Genomic DNA, 19,399 nt, shown 5'->3' on the forward strand with positions numbered 1-19,399 from the left:
GCCGCCCTCCACAGGCCACTCCCCAGCAGGCCCGTGTGGAGACACTGCCCGGGTGGCGAGTCCTTGCGCCCGCAGCTCGGAGCCAGCAGTGGAGTGACAAAAAAGATAAAGTTGGTGAATGATAAAGACCGTATTTTCCACGCTTTGGGTGCGGGACCAGATGATCTAGAAAATGAGCTGAAATGGATTCAGCCTCCGAGCCTGTTGTGAGAGCAGCTGATTCCCCCATTTCGGGCCAGATGGCTGCTGAACACAGATTTGCATTCATTTTCGCTTAATATCGTCCAAAATAGTGGGGCAGCTGCATTTGTTGTCAAAAAGGTTTAAAACCCCTTTTCTTTCTGGGGCAGGATCGTTACCTTATGTGATGGGCTTATAGAACTTTTTTTCCCTCTTTAGTCAACAGTATCAGATTTAGAAGGATTTGTTTTTAAACCTTCTAATTTGGTAATCAGATTTAAATCGCCTTGGCGCGTGTAATCTGAATTAAAGATACTGTAAATGATTTTCAGCATGATACTTTCGTTAGAGCAAGGAAGGGGGCACCTCCAGCGTGGGCGGGGCATTTTAGGAAGTGTGCTACAAAGGAAGCATTGTTTCCTCTTTCCAACTCCATCTTTTCCGAAAAGGCACTTTGCATAATCTGACAATAACGTTTGCCTGGCCGCTCGCCTTGCGTGAACCCCCGAAGCAGCTAAGTGCGCAGAGACAAAGCGATTTCTCAACCCCACCCTCCACTGTTGAGCAACTTTATTTTGCGTTGTCTCGCCACGAAGAAAGTCTTCCCTCTTCCACTGGGTCGGCTGTGGGTGGAAAGCGCTGGGCTTATTAGGAATACAGAAATTTTCTTTTAATTTATCGTGAATAGTTTCCATGCACTTTGATTTAAGGTTATTAACATTCTATAGACAGTGGCATCTTTAATATGTGGCGATCGCTTCTAAAGACTAATCTCATTACCCTCAAATAGTCATAAAATATGATTTTATTATACTTACGTATTTAATTAGACGGCCGGCACCGGAATGGATTTTGAGATGGGACTGGCGCAACAGCTGTGATAATTCACTTATCTTTGGCAATAGTCATTAACCCCCAACACCAGCAAAATAGATTGGTTTCCAGCACTGCTTTTTTCTCACCCCTTCCAAGAGGCTTGAGGGTCCCCAGATAACGTAAATCGGACTTCGATTTTCCCGATTAATTAAAATATTAACGTACACACACTGCCAATTCATGAAAAAAAAAAAGCAGTGCTACCCTAGAGCGGGCGTGATGAGGCTGTCCTGAGACACACTTGCACCTTGAAACCTGTTTTTTTGTTTTTTGTTTGTTTGTGTTAATCAAAAGGGCCTGATTTCTCTCGGCAGGGAAGTGCCGGGACAGCTCCTGGTCGTCCCCTGGGCCTCCGATCCGTGTCGCGCAGACGTCCTTAGGGCGGGCAGTGCGCCTGGCCGCCGAGCCCCGGGCTGCGGGAGCCCGGCCGCCGGGCCCACGCGCTGCCCGCGCCCCGCTGCCCTCCAGATTCCTCGAAACCAGGTCTGGAAGCCGCGCGCCGCGCGCTCACCCGGGCTCAGCGGCACCGAGGGCAGCACCCGGGCGCCCGCAGCGTCTGCTCGGCTTTTAGAGCGGCTGGCGCCGGGGAGGTCTGGTCACCGCGCGGGGCGCGCAGCCGGACACCCGGCTCCGGGTCGCCGCAGAGGCCGGGCGCGCTTCCTGTCCGCCTAGAGAGCCCGGAGCCTTCTTTGTCACTCGCCGCGCCTAAGGACAGGCCGGGGGACGGGGTCTCCCGTGGCCACCGGGAGAGAGAGCATCTGGCAGAGCCCGCCTCCGACGTGGGTCCCCAGCCCGACACTCGGTGGCCTCCGCCGGGGTGGAAAGCACGCGCGCCCAGCGAGGCCCAGGCGGGGGCGGACCGGCCCCCCAGCAGCCCTAGGTCTGCTTGGAGACCGGGCTGAGCTGCGCGCCCCGCCTTGGCGGGGGAGCCCGGCCCCCCTCCGCCCCCAGCCCCCAGCTCCCCTCCCGTGGCGTGCCCCTCCAGCTCCCTTCCTGCGGCCTGCCTGCCTCTCCCCACTCTTCCCTTTGGGCCGTCCCGGGGCGATCTGCGGCCCCTGGTCTTTGCCGCCAGCCCTGTGCAGCCGGGGGCGCCCCGGCCTTTCACCCCCGCCGCCCCGCCGCCTTCTGGTTGTGTGGCTGATTTCGGGAGGAGGTATGAAGGGGGCCGGGCTGCAGTTGTGCACTGGTTGTTGGCTGCATTTCGAGACTTATTGGGGCGGGCAGTAACTTCCCCGGCTGCGGGTGGGCGCGGGGCGCCGCGGCGCGTGGCTGGGGGCGGCGGCGGCGCGCGGCGGCGGCGGGGCTCGCGGGGCTCGCGGGGCTCGGGCCGGCTCGCGGCGCCGTCAGGCAGTCAGTCGGCGAGCGCGGCGGCGGCGGCGAGGGGCGCGGCGAGGGGCGGCCGCTCCCATATATGGCGCAGGCGCCGCCCCCCGACGTCACCCTCTGACAGCGCCGCTCCCGGGGGCTTCGAGTTTTGGCTCCCGGGAAAGGGTCCATTCCTCGGGGAGAGAGGGCTGAGTTTTGTGCGCCTCCGTCCGCTGCGCGCGCCGCTCCAGGCCCCGCCGCGCCCCGCCTGCGCCCGGGACTGCGCCGCGGCACTCACTGCCCCGTTTATTTGTCTTTGGAGCAGGCGGGCCGCGCCAGAAGCGGGCGATCCCGCAGTGTCCTGCAGCCGCGGACGCCGCCCGGCGAGGATGACACCACGTTGAGCGCGCCTCAAACAACAACAACGACCGCCGCCGCGGCCGCCGCGTCCCGCTCCTCCGAAGCGCCGCCGCCGCCGGGGCAGCCGCCGGGGTCGCCGCCTCCGCGCCCGCGGCCGTGCGCAGCGCCCAGCCGCCGGTGTATGTCGCGCCTGCCCGGGACGGGCTGAAGCCGGCGGCGGGCCGGACCGCAGGCGCCGAGCAGGGCCAGCGCGGCCGCCTGCCGCCGAGCCCCGAGCGCCGCTGCTCGCGGGAGCGCTTTCGGCCGGGAGCCGCGGCCGCCGCCGCCGCCGCCGCCACCCGTTTTCATGTTTGGGATTCAGGAGAACATTCCGCGCGGGGGGACGACCATGAAGGAGGAGCCGCTGGGCAGCGGCATGAACCCGGTGCGCTCGTGGATGCACACGGCGGGGGTGGTGGACGCCAACACGGCCGCCCAGAGGTACGTACCGGCCGCCCCCGCGCGCCCCGGGCCCGGCCCCGCCGGGTCCCCGCGGCCGGCCGGCGCCGCGCTGCTCACCGGGCCGCTGTCTCTTTCCTCCCGCAGCGGCGTGGGGCTGGCGCGGGCGCACTTCGAGAAGCAGCCGCCTTCCAACCTCCGGAAATCCAATTTCTTCCACTTCGTGCTGGCGCTCTACGACAGGCAGGGGCAGCCGGTGGAGATTGAAAGGACCGCTTTTGTGGACTTTGTGGAGAAAGAGAAAGTAAGTGCAAACCCAGAATCCCACCCTCCATCTTTCTAGAAGTGGGAGGCAGGCGGTGCCCGAGCGCGGTGGCCCCGAGTGCCCCCCTCGGCGGCGGGGACCGCTCCGCGAGGCGCCCCCGCCGCCGCCGCCGCCGCCACGTGCGGCCGCCCGGGCCCGCCGGGGGCTGGGCCACTTCCCTGCGCCCCCGGACTTACTCCGGGCGAGGAGAACGCTGGGCTTCCAGCAGGAAAGTGACATCACCGCGCTGCTCCGAGCTAGGAATCCTGCCGTGTGTGATGAGGCCGAGGGGCCTCGGTCGTGGAGGGGGACCGAGTGCGGTGGCCGCGCCGGACACCGAGCGCGCTAAACGCACTTATTTATCGTTACTTTCAGGAGCCCAACAACGAGAAGACCAACAACGGCATTCACTATAAACTCCAGCTGCTGTACAGCAACGGTAAGTGGCGGCGGCTGCGGCTGCGGCTGCGGCCGCCTTCCCGCCCCGCCGGGCTCGCTCTCCTCTTCCGCGGTGGTTAAAGGACATAAAGAGTTCGAGATTAAAATGACATGGATGTAAACACGAAATCTTCTCATGGCAGAGAAGGAAAACAAAACATAATCGATCAATAAGTCGATGGCACTTCACATGATTAACCGGTCGGGCTTGAAGTAGAAAGTAAAAAGGGGATCGATGTGGGCGCCAGCAGAACAGCACTTTTCAGGGACTTTTTTCCATTTTGCAAATTAATGCTAATTATTGAGATGGGGGTGGCCCTGTAAACCGAGCACAACTTACTTCCTGTGCACGAGTTTTTAAAAAATCCTCGAGAGACATTAGAAGGAGTTCAGACTCTCACTCAGTTTCCATTTCATGCTTTCTGTTTTCTAAAAATAAATGAGCACATGGGCCCACCCGGTGCAGCAACCAGGCCTGCTCCCAGCCGGCTGCATTTCTTGCACCTTTAAATGCAAACCCTGAGAGTCTTAAGGTTCTTAATTAAGAAAAGAAAAAAATTCACCCCCCTGCCTTTTAAAGGGCATGCCTCAGTTCTGCTGCATCACGGCAGCAGCAGTTCTGAGTTCCCGACCTCCTGTACCCCCCCGGGTGCCCGTGCTGAAATCCTGATGAGAATTTGTCCCTGTTTTTTGCAGGAGTCAGAACGGAGCAGGATCTGTACGTTCGCCTCATAGATTCAATGACCAAACAGGTGAGAAAGTTTAAGCCTCTCCACTAGTTTTCACTGCTCAGCTGGGGCTGTGCTGGGGTTTCAGAGACTCCGGGACTGACAAATGGACCTGGTGTACTTGTTTTTCATTTAGTCTCCTTGACATGCTAATGAGAATTCCATATTTCTTGGAATAAATGAAGCGATTGGTAAAATAGTTTATGTTGTCATTAGAACAGGACATATATGCTTTATTAAATGGCTTGTGATTGGAATCAAATTCTGTCTTAATTAATTATGGTAATTAATATTTGACAGAAAATTTTCAAGATCTCCCCCCTTGTATATTTTTAAACGTTTCTCTCTCTGCTTGGAATCATTTCATTGCTTTTTTTTTTTTTTTAATAACAAAGGCAACTAACTCCTTTCCAAAGCCCATTGAGTTGGACTTGATTAGTTCATTTTTTTCTCCTTTCCAGTGTGATGGTCTAGTAACATGAGACGTTTATTTGGATTTAAAAGTTAAATGCGTTGGGGTGAAAAGTCACCTTGTTCTCCTCTAGTCCATCTTCACCTCTCGGCCCCCCATCTCCATAATTCAAACTCCGAGCTCCAGGGGTCACCCAAACCCGTCCATTGCTCTGGGGGTAGCTTCTCGTGCCTTTCCACCCTCTGTCATACCTTGTAAATAACATAATTACAAGCAGTTCCTTATTAAATTATTTAACCTGTCTTGGTCAACTTTTTCGATGATAACTATTGGCTATCAGTCGTGTGATGAAGTGCAGAAAAGCGCTTCATTGCTTTTTGACATTGTGCAGTCTCTGGCTGGTTTTGTGTTAGGTTGTATGTTGTCGTTCAGTTGTTTTAAAGATTTTTCCCCCACTTTCTTAAAATAGTGTTGGGGGAGGGGGCAAGTCCAATGCCTAAGTGAAATCCACTCTGCACAGATTGGCTGAAAATATACTTCCAAAGTGAGCTTCACGCTTGGAAATGAAAGTAGCATCTTCCGTTTTGATGCTAACTTTAAGAATTGTGAGCCAAGTGAAAAAGAACTCTTTCGGGCTTCTTGCAGCCCAGCACGCAGGCTTCCCACTCTGCACAGCATTAGTTTTCGGATTTTACTTCCCCATTAAAAAGTTTGTCCTTAGCGAGGCAACAAAGAGTGTTAGATTTTAATGTCTGCAGTGGTAAAACAGTGTGGTTTTCTCTTAGACTAAAACAGATCTGACAGGTAAACTACGGTCTCTCTGACAAAGAGCAAGGTGGTGTGCCCTTGGGTAATTATATCACTGGGATTCAGGGAAGCCTCTGGAACTCGGTTTGTGCATTGACAGGGTGCTTTTATTTCCTTTGTATGTAAGGGCTAAATGTTTTCGGAAATCGCTGTAGTGTAAGGAAGAGGTTGATGCAGGCAGCGCTGAGTTTCTGCATAGAGAAGGAGGAGGTTTCCGTTTTAAGTGTACTTATATTGTTCATGTATCCCTATACCTTTGCAGTCTAAACAGGGCTGAAAATAAAGGCATTTAATCTCCTCTCACTGACGGAGATTGGGGGGGGGGGGGGCGAGGAAAGAAATAGCCCAGTAACTGATCAAAGAGTCAATGGCGCTGAACCGACAGTTTATGGATTTCTGTTTGTGCTACAAAATAAAAAATAAATCAAATATAAATACGGGGATCCATCCGAGGACAAGCCGCATTCTCAGAAGTGCTGGTGCCCGCCGCGGCTACGCGCCCTGAGCCCCAGGCGGCCCGTTGGCCTGCGGTGACACCCATCACTTCTGTGGTTCCGAGCGGATCCGGAGGGAGGCAGGGGGAGAGGAACCCTGCCCTCTTCCTAGAGGGCAGCCCCGGGCTTTCCCGAGAAAGGGCTTTGTCCGCCTGGAAGCTGAGGAAAGTGTCAGAAGTGCTCGAGGAGGTTGGAAGTAATTTCCAGATAATATTCCGGGGGGGGGGGGGGGCGGGAACTGGAGAGGGGACTCCCCTCCCCCTCCCGTGGAATTTTCTGCGGGGGAACTTGCGGCTCCCGGCCCCCGCCCCCTGCCCCTCCCCCAGTGGCCTTTTTCCCTTTCTTTTTTTTTTCTTTCTTTTTTTGCAAGGCCAGCGCTGGGGCAGGCGCGGCGGCCCCCGGCCCGGGCTCCCGGCGGCGGAGACGGGCTGAGCGCGGTCGTGAGCGCACCTAGGGCTTCGCACCATCTGGCGGAGCCTCTGCTCAAAACCCACCAGAGCGTGTGCGCAGACACTGCCTTTTTACCCGAGAAAAATCATTGTTAGCAGTTTCAAAATAAACACCAGATTGGCCATTAGCACTTTCTTTCCAAATATCATCCGGCGAGGAGCACGTGGCCGTGCGGGCCCGGGCGCCCCGGGGCCCCCGGCACTCCTGCGGGGCGCCCACCAGGCCCGGCCTGGCGCGGCCACGTGCGGCTGCTGCGCCCCGGCCCCGGGGCCGCCCGCCGCCTGCGGATCCCGGCCGTGGCCGGGCGCTCGGGGCGGCGGCGGGGCCTGGACCGGCGGCCCACGCAGGCGCCGCGCCTCGGAACGCCGGGAGCGTCCGGGCGCCCGCCTTGCCCGAGCCGGAGGAGCGCGCGGGGCAGGGCGGGCGCGGCCCTCGGCACCAGCAAACTGCAGCCCGGGCGGCTCTTCTCCGCTTCTCTACTCTTAGCGCGTTCTGATCGGCTTCTTCCAACACGCCGATGGCAACCCGGTGTAGACAATGGCCCGAGGACGCGGCCCGGCGGCGGCGGCGCGGGCAGCCAGGGGGCCGGAGCCGGGGCCAGCGCGCCCTCGCTCCCCGCGCCCGGGCCTCGGCCTCCCTCTCCCGGCTCTCGCCCGGGCCCGAGCGCGGCCGGCGTCCTCCGGAGCAGAAGGCCCCGCGCAGGCCCGGCGGGCGCCCGGGAGAGGAGGCCGCCTCGGCCTGGCCAGGCTGCGGGTGACCCCGCCGGGAGGGTGGCCCGGGTCGCCTCCCCCTCGCCCGCCGTGCACCTGCCGCCCGCGAGGCCCGCAGCGCCCGGGGCGACCGGGCGCCAGAGCCGCGGGCGCCGCGTAACCCCGCCTCTGCTTGTCCCCCGCGCAGGCCATCGTCTACGAGGGCCAGGACAAGAACCCGGAGATGTGCCGCGTGCTGCTGACCCACGAGATCATGTGCAGGTGAGCGGCGGGGGCGCGGGCGGCCTCGGCGCCAGCTGCGTCTACAAAGGACGCCGCGTCCAGGCGCCGCCACCCCGCCCAGCTTCGGGAAGGGCATCGATTGAAATGTAATCGGCCCGCGGCCGCACGCCGGCCACCGAGGAGCCCGGGCTCATCCCCGCCCCAGCGATGACGATCGGCGCGACCGGCTGCTCAGCAGAGCGGATTAATATGTTGGCCGTGTCGCTGCTGTGTGGTCAAAAAGGAAAACTGGTCCTGGGTGATGCCTGGGTCCGCGATGCCGGGAGGAGGCAGAGATCATTCGGAAGCATGCTCCTACTTCCCTCTCAAGCGCTCGCATCCTGAGATGTACAATTGTCTGCTATTGATAAAAAGGAAACTCTTTTGTACTTATTATGGAGCGCGTGTGTGTGAGAATTGGATTGTGATTCTGTCAGTTAACCTCTTCCCCAGAGCAGCGATGCATCGTTCATATTGTTGTTAGATAGCTTCCGCGTTGCTTGAGATCTCTGTCAGAAGAGCAATTTCCCACCTGTTTTTTTTTTTTTCTGACTACCACAAGAGTTTCACCCCTACATGGCAAATAAAAATGCATCATTGACTTTGTATGTGCGGCATGTGAAATATAGTTGCGAGGGACGATGAGGACCTGCTTTGCAGGCTTGCAGGCTACAGTAGCAGGCCGCAGACTCTGAGGGGCATACTCAGCCCGGCTACGGTGCCTGTTGCCTAAATGCCATTTCTGAGCAGACATATTGTTACAGCACTAATATACAAAAGCTGACTTTTTCTCATATCAGGTAATAAATATAAATTACAACCAATAAAGTGGAATTTCTTTATTATCCACTTCTGCATGTACTGCAATTAACATAGAAAGCGCACAGATGTGATTTAAGCTCTAAGTGGAAGACTGTAGACTTTCTTTAATCACTTTAGCTGTCAGCTTTAAAAGGCTTTATATACTTTGCCTACCATATGGTGTTAATTTAGCTAATTTAGACATGTAACCATTATACAAGTATGCTTTTTTAAAATGCAAGAAGCATAACATTTTTGTTTCATTTCTGCTTTAATTAAAGTTTCAATAACGGAGTTAAGGTAGGCTTAAAGAAGGAACAATAGGAGTTTCTGATAGATTGATGCATGCTTTTGTGGTTATAATTAATAAATGCCCAAAAGAAATATTGGTTGAAGGTGGCATCTTGCATCTTTTCCAGAAATAACAGCTTGACAATTAGAGGTAAACAAAAGCTGAAGCTGTGAAAAGTTATTCCCAAGCCTCCTGCCTCCCCTCCTCAGTTCATTGCAAAGACAAACACCGACAACGTTTTCCGTATTTTAGCATCACAATTTATATAGTAGCTCCGTTACCCTCCTAGTAGTAACAGATCTGCTCAACTTTGCTCCTTCCGGTAGAAAGTTACATCACAAGTTGAGCCACAGAGCACGTGAACTCGCTGGGTTTAAATGTGCCAAACCGCTTTGGTGGGATAACTTATTTTCTGGACTCCAACCGCTTTATTGTTAGACTTCAAAAAAAAAAAATTACAAGTCGGGCAAAAAAGGATGAAAGGTGTATTAAAACCACCGTTTACTATTATTCCACAGCCGGTGCTGTGACAAGAAAAGTTGTGGCAATAGAAACGAAACACCCTCAGACCCTGTGATCATTGACAGGTAAGGATGACTTCTTTATTTTTCAAAACAAAACCGCAGCCGCAGCAAAACCCGGGGCCTGGCTTGGGTTCTGGTTGCTCCTTGTTTTTGAGTCTGGTGTTGAGCTCATCTCGTGCGTGGCACCATTTGTTGTCGGCGTGTGTTATCATGCACAGGTGGGTTGACTTGGAAACCTGGTGGCTCGCTCTGTGGGGATTCGGTAATTGCTTGCGAGTTGTCAAGGGAAGCAGTTTCATCTGCCACTGCTCTCACTGTGAGGAGCACTTTATGCCTAGAGACTTTCTGGCTTTAAACCCAGAGATATGTCATAAAATGCTTTTTGCTAATTTGTTAACAACTATTTCATTTTTACATTATTTTTATCTCGGATGATAGCCGAAGTTGAGACTTGGGTGGTGTTCCTGTTGTAATTGTTGCCCAGTGTTGGAATGAATTTAATCTGCTCTCAATTAGTTGCAAAATGTCTCCTAATTTTTTTCCAATTGCCGCTGTCGTTTTATGTCAAGTAGCAAATATGTAACTAACAAACCAAAGTTGTTATAATTGAAACTAATCACACATGCTGCTTGCATCTTCCAGCATTAATTCCCATAACTCGGTTCGCTGTGTGCATCCCTTACATTTGCTGCACTTGCCTTGCCCTTTGTCATCTTCCTTGGGCAGCGTTGCCTCCTTTTAAGATCCTAATCCTCACTCCTAAGAGCGCCAACGTGCGCGTTTGGCACTGCTGTAGGAGAAACAACAAAAACACCACTACCCTCCTCGCCCAGCACTCACCCAAATCGCTGGGGTTTCGGTGACCTGGGGGAGAGGAGGATCTCTTTCTTCCCAACAGTGGGGAACAGCAAAAGGCCCAGTGTGTGACTGACTGCAGATTTTGAAATTGGTACCCAAGTCGCATAAATGTCAGATGTGTACATATGACACCAGTTTTGTGAAGCAGAGGTTCAGACTGTTTTGAAGAGGGGTTGAATTTCAGCAGCTTTCATTACAAAGTTATCTTTTGATCATGAACTTTGCTGTGCAGTGTCTGAAAAATTAAACCCGGAAAACTCTATGAGTTAAGCCTAAAGAAATATGCGCCACCAGTGGAGAGCAGTGCTGATGTTTAACTAGCTGGAATAGCTGTTTGCTTAGTGGAGAATGCTCGGTATCTGACAGAAGGGACAGCTCTCTTATTAGTAATCAAATAGGGTTGACCAGTTGCGGCCGTCACTCAGGCAATTGAGAACAAGTTCAACCCTGTGTGGGACTCGAACTACAAAAATCAATATCATTATATTTGCCTTTAGTGTTGTGGCTATGGAAATTATACGGTCTTGGAGTGTTGTCTTGTAACCGAATTTATTTTATTTTTTTGAGTGGCTAAAAGTGTTTGAGCAGCTATTGGAATCTCGTCTGAGTGTAAGATGCTTGGAAAGGCACTGCACGTGTGCTCCTAATACAGGGTTGTAAAGTGTTTCATCTTTTGAGTTGTCTTCAATTTGTGCTATTTACAAATTTAAAAAGATGACTTGTTTTGAAATCGTGAGGTGTTTAGCATGGCAGAGTAATGAAGTAGCCGTGCTGATTGAGCTAACATTTTGGATGTTGTGCGTTGCCTTCAAAATCACTTTTGGTTTGTGTGACATTCAATCATTTATTGACTGTTGATACTGAATAACTTTTAATACTGGTTTTTATCACATGATGGGAAGAATCTTCCTTAGATATGCAGAAATGCACTCTTTAATTCTTGTCTGAGTGAATGCTCTCTTATATTTGGTTAATTAAAATATGTGCTGGGATTACTGATACATCTCTAACCTAAGAGAAGTATGTGATCGTTTGATATTCTAGAAGCATGAGAGGAGGCGAAAAATGTAAAAACATTTGGTTAATGGGTTTACCAAGTTTATTTGAATAAGGAGGATTGCAGCTCCATTTACGCCTGGCATAAATGCTTTGGAGGTCTTAATTATTGATGAAAAATCTGCTCTGCTTCTAAATTCAAAGATATGACAATTTTATAGGAATTTTAATCACCTTCCATGCTAGGGATTTTAAGGTAAGGATAGTTTTATGTGATGACAAATAGAATGTACATTTCTTAGCATTCTTAAGAGAGCTGTCACTTATCATGACAAGTACTATTAGCATTTTGTTGCTTGATGTAAATCTTTGTGAAATGATTGCAGTATTGGCACAATCTCCAGTTTAAGGCACCTTTCTAGGGGAAAAACCAAAGAGTTTAGTGTTCACTAGGGCAAATTGTGTTAATCAGAGAAAGAAAAATACCGATAGGAGGGGAATATCTTCAGAGTGATGCAGTCTTTCGCAACTGAGTTGTGTTTCCATTTCATAATGATGACCATTTCTGTGGCGTGTGTGTTGCCTCCTAAAATTAGTTGCTTATGTTGAGTTTCTCGCCCGGGCTTCCTCTGGAGTATTGCAGAATAAAATATCCCATCAGATCGGCGAGTCAGTCTACGGGTCCCCATCAGCAATGTCATCACTTGGTTAGTTGGCTTAAAAAAGAATTATATACAATGTGCTTTGCCGGCTCCTCGTGGCCTTTGGATACATTTAGCAGGTTCTGACCAGATAAGGCATATTTGTCCTGAGGATATAAACCAATAATTCCAACCTGAATTGAGATCAATGGGCCCACGTTTGTTCTAACCCACACGGAGCCTCTTCCGGCACGCCGAGACTGCTTTTCTGTGTTATGAGAGCAGAGAGCTAGGCTCCCTGCTCTGGCAGGGAAATCACATTCTATAGACTGATGCCTTAAGTCAATTAATTACACAATTCAGTTTAGCTATCTTTCAGAAGCATTAAATACTCACGAGCAGCGTGGAAGACCCCTCTGTAGAAAAGAGTGGGGGGGCGGGGAGCGGGGAAATGAGAATATTTTGCATTACAAAACCCTTATAATTTATGGTGAAGGTTTCACTTATGTTAACTGTTTTCTTCCTCATAAAACAGTGCCTTTTTTTATAGCTTCACAAATATAATTACACTGTGGCATATTTAAAATAAGAGAACAACTAACGTGGCAGAGGAGAAACCTAGCATTGTAAAGTAAAAACCATGGTCAGTGAAGAGATGCTTCAGAAAGGAGCAGCGTCTAGGGTAGATGGTGGTGAAGTGCAGAGAGCCAGATGCAGGGAGGGGAAAGGCACGTGTGCGCGCGCGAGTGAGCATGTGTGCGCTTGCACACCCCACACATGTATATATGTGTGTGCACACACCCACATACATGTATATATGTGCGTGTGTACACACCCATGCATGCATACCCACGTTTATGTATATACATGTGTATATGCGTGCACATATATATATACACACACACATAAATTTTTAGGGTATTGCTGAAAAGGATGGGAGTATCATTTTCCTCATGGAATAATGTTTTCTGGGAAAACACAAAAGCAGATGGTCTTCATTAGGAACACCCATTGTCCACATATCCCAGCTATGAACAGATAAATCTCTCCTGTTTCACCCGTACATTCCAAGGGCTGTAAATGATTACAGGATGTTGGTGTAGCTGCTAAACCAAAACCACACTCTGCCTCTCGCCTTCCTCCCGTGCCATCCTGGTGCTTCCCGGGCCCTCTGGAAGTGCCCAGGAGGGTCCACGCTCTTACCTCCCCTTCCGTGCTGGGCCTCATGGACCAGAGGTGCAGCGTCCAACTGTTGCAAAGTGGAAAGGCCGATCGGGGAGGTGGCCGGAGCCGGGCGATGGGACCGTCCAAAGGGGCCGGGCTGCACACTGTGTGTGCCGGGCAGTGCGGGGGGCACGCTCGGCGGGGCGGTTCCAGATGGCACCGTCTCAGGCGCCCTACTCGCTGGCATCTCTGCGGCAGGCAGTGCCCCCTCCCCAGTAAATCTGGCATGGGTCTATAGAGTTTGGGAGACTTATCATTCCAAGTCTGTCCTACTTTCCTGTCTGGAAGCCAGACATCTGTTTATCCCATTTTCTTTCATACAGAGTTTGGAATAGCTTTAGTTTGGGGGGGGGGCAGTTTTGTCATATTTAACAGCTGTTACAAAATTTCAACCCTGTGGGCTCTGAAAATACTTTTCAGCTGACCTCAGATTTTTTATACATAATTGACATTGGGTTGTAGAAAAATATTATTGACTTAACCTCTCATTGTCTGCGATTTCACATCGTCTTGAGTCAGATGCGCTAACTACTCACAGTTTTAACTCCCCCTCCGTCCACCAGCCCTCCAGAGCCTGCCTTTGATTCATTTACGAGTTTTAAGTTTACACCTTTAAAGTGATTGCAGAACGGTAGCCGAAGACCGATTGGAGATTTTCTTTTCTTTCTTTCTTTCTTTCTTTCTTTTTTTTTTTTTTTTAGTCAACAGTGTTTCCTTTCACTTCCTGTCACAAAGGTCAAAGAGAGCCGACCTTTGCTGGCAGTCCTCCTCACTGAATTATTCATGGCATTGACTTTTTGTCAGCACACACAGTTGTGCTCTGGGACATTTTATTCATTTACCTCATTTAAAGCGCCTTTCTGCACCTGTTCAAGTATTAATATCATGTAATTTGGGCCTAATGCCGACTTTGCTGAACACTCATTATATTTTTTATTAGCTATATTTCCAAACGATTATATACGATTATCACCAAGCCTTACAAACAGCACCGGGTTATTCCCTAGCCCCTTACATCTTCTTGTCAGGTTGTTTTCAGAAGCGGGGAGGATAAACATTTGACCAGTCCCAATGTTTTTATTCCTTCTCCGTCTCCAAGCGGAGAACTTAAGGCCCCCTCCCTCATGGCTTTGCACGCGCGTGATTAAATCCAACTCCGAGGGAGCTGTACAAATGCCAGCATTTATAAGGTCAACGCTTTTGTTAAAAATGCTATGTAAATGAGGATCTGCAAAAAGGGACATTAAATAAAATTAAATCCATTGTCTTCTTTAATGTCATTTACATTTTGGCTAAGCCCCGGCCTGTCAAGGAGGATTTTAAAAATAATTTTAATGACACATCATTTGGGGATCCAGGGTTTTCTATTCAGTAGCATTTGGATAACCTGCAAAACGGAGACTGTTTATTAACTTCTTAAACGACAACTTGTCATTTCATCTGCATAATGCAATGAAAACAGTATAGTTGGGTGTGAATTTCTCCTCGGTTTTCTGAAAGATGTGACTATAATTATCAGCCAACAGGCCTGGGATCCCCGAGTTCTTCTCTGGGTGTTGGCTGTGGGTTTGAGATGCTTTTTGGTTCAGGATCTGTTTTAATACGTTGGGGCTTCAGTGAAGGGAAAATATTGGCTCGGAACCTGGCAATGGGAGAGCACACTTTGGATGAATGGACGTGGCTACAAAGAGTCTGATTTTGCCTGGCAGCGGCCCCATTTGGCTTCTCCGTGCTCAGGTGTGAATGGCTGTTTTATTCCCTGGCACGCCAGTGAAGAGAGGCAAAAAGTTCAGCGTGCTCATTCATCCTTTAAGCGTTTTTTTCCCCATAAACTTCTGAAAATAAACAGAAAAGGAAGAGACACATTATCGAGCCACAATGACATGCTTTCATTTCAATGGGGAGACACCAGAAACAGTCCCCACTTTGTGTGTTTTCTCCCTGGAAGCCCCGGGATTAGAGAGTTGACATCACACACCCTAAATCTGAGTGCTGCCCGCCACTGTGTGCCAGCGTGCAGTCGCCGGCCCCGGCGTGCAGAGCCACCGCCAGGCCCAGCGCCTGCATCTCTGGTCCAGGCCCAGGAGGCCTGCGGAGATTTATGGCCGCCTGGCCTGGCTGAGGACGCCACGGCCAGGCCCGTTGAAGGCCGGGTTTTAAACCCAGCCACACACCCATCATGACTTCCGCAACACTCTGGAGCAGCTCTGATGCTCGTCCGCTCGTGCTGGGGAGACGCCTCCTCAGAGCTGCTGTGCACGGGAGCCTGGGAGCAGCCGGCGGCTGGGTAGGAAAATGCAGGGGGGGGCGAGGGGAGGGGCCGAACGCAGGGCTGTCAGAAGCTATAGTCCAGGAGGTACGTTGACGCAAGCCATCCCGCGCCTCTGCGGCAGCCTTATCAGGTGAAAAGCAAAGATATTGCCAGTGCCTGTAATTGTGTTAGGATGGCTTGGATGAATTGGATTACCTTATGGAAAGCCGTCCAAACTCCGGGTTCTGTTACGCATGCTTACAGGAAGCAAATAATTACTCTCTGTGCACCAGAAGATAATTGGGGCTGGCCAGAGGCCTTCTCGTGCCGCCGAAGAAAGCAGGAGAAGCTGGCCTCGTCAGAGCATTTAGGGGGCACACCGGGAGGACGGGGACCCTGGCTGCACAGAGGTGGTGCACGTGGATGGTGTAATTTTCGGTTACTTTTCAAAGGTGGTGAATAATTTATCAGAATTCCAACGAACGGTGGCAACGGGAGTCACGTTGCAGGAGATAAAAATTCCCAGGTCTAATGATGGAAATTGTCGTTGCAGACAGGAAGTGATTGACAAGTCGGGGTACAGGAAGTGAAAACTCAAGGAGCTTAACCTGTACTTGGCAAAGCTTCTGGAGCTTACACTCAGAGAAAATGAAAACCATTCACTCTGCCAGCTCGCCAGAACACAAGCTCCTCTTGTTTGTTTATCTTCGGAGCAAATCGCCCAAAAATGTTTGTGGTCAAAACTCTATATAATGAGACATTATGCTGGTATTATTAATGCTTTAAAATAAAAATATGGCTATAATTTAGAAAAATAAGCAGAGGAATTTTATGTGTTCTGGGTTTTTTGGGTTGTGTTTTATAAGCGTCTTAGACTTGGGGGTTAGCTAGCGTTCATTTCGTTGTAGAAGCTTGAGAAAACTGTTTTCAGGACTGTTGGTTCGGAGAAGTCAGCAGTCTCTGTCAACCTAATAAATGCTATGAATTTGCAAACAATTCAGTGAAGAGCACGGGGTGGGGTGGGGGGTAATAGGGAAATTCTTATTTTGGTTGTTTCTGAATCACTCATTTCCCCTTCCCTTTAAAAACAAAACAAATGAAAAATATCCCTCTGTAATTCCTTCGCTGGAAGTTGCTCAGCTAGAAAACGCTCAGAATGCACGCGGGGCCGCGGTGCCAGAGGGGACGGGGTGCATCCTCGGAGAGCGGCGGGGAAGGGGGGGGGGGCGCCTGGCTCTCCCAGTCATTCACGAGGAAATGAGTTTAACATGTGCGGAAAGGAAGGGGCTCCAGGGGTGTTGTCGTAGGACCCAGAGCCCAGGCCCCGCTGGCGGAAGGAGTCGGCTCCAGAGAGTCTCTGCTGGACGCGAGCGGGCAGCTCGCACATCTGGGGAGGAGGCCAAGCGCTGGCCCAGACAGGCAGCTCCAGCCGCGCCCCTGCCTCCGCCCCTGCCTCCGCCCCTCCCCCTCCCTCCCCTCCCTCCCCTCCCTCCTCGCCTGTGTGTTTCCCCTTCCCTCGCTCTCAGCAGGAGGCAGCTGGGGGCAGGGTGCGATATGAAAACAAGGAGACAGACCTTGGGCAGTGCTGCAGGCCCTGAAAGCGTTTGCCCCAGGGAGGACGCCTTTCCAGAGGGGGCAGAGACCAGCCTTGACCGTCCAAGCCTGCCGTCCCAGGAAAGGGTGTCACGCAAAACCGCACAAGCTCACCCTGGCTGGGAGTGTTCCCTGAAATAGAAAGCTTTCGCAGACAGGGCCAGTCTGGACGTGATGGAGGGGCTGAGCGCGGGTCTGGAGCCCGCGCCGGGGCCAGGGCCATCTGAGGGTGACATCTGTGCAGCACAGGCGTGCGATTCGATTATGGGCACGCGGGCAGCCCGCGTCCCAGGGCGGGCACGTGGGGGCGGGGTGGTCAGGCCACCCCAACTCTGGACTGAGACAGGGCCTGCACAGGAGACCCGGGGGGCGGGGGGCGCCCCCTTTTATTTTCAGTGACACCCCACAAAGCCACTTGGCATGGGTGAGGGGTCCGGGGTGCTCCCCTCCAGTCCTGTTGGGGGGGGTTCCTCCTTGAGGGTCCCCTGAGTTTTCCAAGCCCTTCAGGGTCAGGGGGTGTGGTGGGCAGGTGCCTACCTGCCGTCTGACAGGTCCACACCGACGTCCTTTCGTAGGTGTCATGGCTCAGAACCACACGTCCAGCTCCGCAGAATGACATCCCAGGGCCAGGAGGGAAGCTTGGGAGACAGGCGGGTGCCGGGAGCGGGTGGCCGTTGGGACAGGGACACTGACACCACACCTGCCCCAGTGACAGTCCATCCTAACCTGGCATTTCTTCCTCTGCATTTGATGTTGATTCCAAAGTGCTCTGATGTTATTTTTAGAAAAATAGATTTTACTTTTGAGGGTAGCTTCAGGTTTACAGAAACAGGATCAGACATCAGAGCCCCCATATTAACACCCCGCCCTTCCTTCTTGGTACCATCTTGTATCCGTGAGGTGCGTTGCTGCAGTGGCTGAGCCAATGTTGATGCCTTGGGATAGACTAGGGTCCACACTTTGCAGTAGGATTTACTCTGGGTGTTGTATATCCTGTGAGTTTTGGCAAATGCATGGTGGCGTGTGTCTGCCATTATAGTGTCCTATAGAATAGGTTCTTTCCCTGCCCTAAAAATCCTCTGTATTCTGCCTCTTCATCCCTCCCTTTTCCTAACCCCCTGGCAACCACTGATCTTTTTACGGTGTCCATAGTTTTACCTTTTCCAGAAAGTCATGTAGTTGGAATCATACAGTGTGTCACCTTTTCAGATTGGCTTCTTTCATTTAGAAATATACATTTAAGTTTCTTCTGTGTATTTTTGTGGCCTCATAGCCACTGTAATACTTTCTGAATTTCAATTTTTTTTTTTCATCGTAAAGGTTTCTGGACCATGTTTTTCCTTTCATTTAATGTCTTGGCATTTTTTTTGGTGATAAACTCTTATCCTCCTGAGCTTGTGGAAGTACATAGTGATGTTTAGGTGTTGTTTGTGGGGTTCTTGTGATTTTGGAAGTTGACATGTCTGACCCCATTGTTTTTTTTTTTAAAGCCGTTGACTCCTTTGCAAAGAAATGAAAACATTTAAACTTTTCACCAATAATTTATTCAAGTGGCATGAGTCAATTTTGCTTATTTTTGTTTTTTTCCCCTCTAAATGATACTTTTTGGGAATATTTAAGTAGCATGGGACATAAAAGGAGAATGATTAAATTATTGGGGAGGCAGATGTGCTACACTGTGGCATAAAAACGGAATGAATTCAGCATTGAGTGTAGTTGTTGGCTTTTTTGGTTTAATAAATTAAACTACAAATTTTCCTAATTGCCAAACAAAACGTTAGGCCAGCGTTAGCCATTGCTGACAGTAAAACACAACATAAAACCTGCTGAGAGGTATATGCGGTATTTAATACGAGGCAGAGTAATGCAGGGGTTTTTATGGTTAAGTATGAGTTCACACCCACAGCATTTGTTTCACATCAGGAAAGGTTTGTAAATCAGATCCGTGTGCGGGGATGGGGTGGTCCCGGCAGCCTCTCTGTGTCTCTCCTTCCTGGTGGTTGGTTATTGGAAATGCTGCCAAAGGGCGCTTCCATCCATTTCCATTTTCTCAATGAAGCGATTCGTCCTCTGACATCAGGAAGATTGGGTCAGGAAATAAGTGGGGGATCGGATCAGACGCGATGCTCATCCCCACGGTCCGAGGTCATGGGCCGGATCCGGCCACCGGGCAGCGGCCATCAGTTACTGAGACGCGGGCTGCCCATTGGTCCTTGGCCAGCAGGGGCCCCAGGGACAGGTGGGAAGGCTCTGGGAAAGTGCTTTCAGGGGAAAAAAATGGCAATAACTATCATTTATTAAATTTGACAAGCAGGTTCTAAATATAACAGCCCTTTCCCCAAAGATCATTACTTTGAACAAATAAATGAGTTATGCAAGTTAATAAACGGCCAGGTTTCCCATCCAGAGGTGTGCCTTTGTGTGGCTCAAAAACAGATCCTGCTCTCTCCCACTGC

General features: G+C 51.3%; 1 protein-coding gene across 5 annotated transcripts in view; it reads left to right on the top strand.

Annotated features, from left to right (window-relative positions):
• Window positions 1–3,049: 3,049 nt before the first annotated feature.
• EBF3 (EBF transcription factor 3) overlaps window positions 3,050–19,399 on the top strand; it is a 117,037-nt gene continuing 100,687 nt past the window's right edge. For all 5 annotated transcript variants that reach the window (XM_057736436.1, XM_057736438.1, XM_057736440.1 and 2 more), the window contains exons 1-6: window positions 3,050–3,201; window positions 3,307–3,463; window positions 3,839–3,902; window positions 4,598–4,653; window positions 7,690–7,763; window positions 9,375–9,443. In XM_057736436.1, the coding sequence (XP_057592419.1) occupies window positions 3,068–3,201; window positions 3,307–3,463; window positions 3,839–3,902; window positions 4,598–4,653; window positions 7,690–7,763; window positions 9,375–9,443 (554 nt within the window). In that variant the 5' untranslated portion in view covers window positions 3,050–3,067. The remainder of the gene's footprint in view (window positions 3,202–3,306; window positions 3,464–3,838; window positions 3,903–4,597; window positions 4,654–7,689; window positions 7,764–9,374; window positions 9,444–19,399) is intronic.

The sequence above is a fragment of the Hippopotamus amphibius genome, chromosome 5 (genome assembly GCF_030028045.1).
Source record: "Hippopotamus amphibius kiboko isolate mHipAmp2 chromosome 5, mHipAmp2.hap2, whole genome shotgun sequence".
Taxonomy (NCBI): Eukaryota; Metazoa; Chordata; class Mammalia; order Artiodactyla; family Hippopotamidae; genus Hippopotamus; species Hippopotamus amphibius.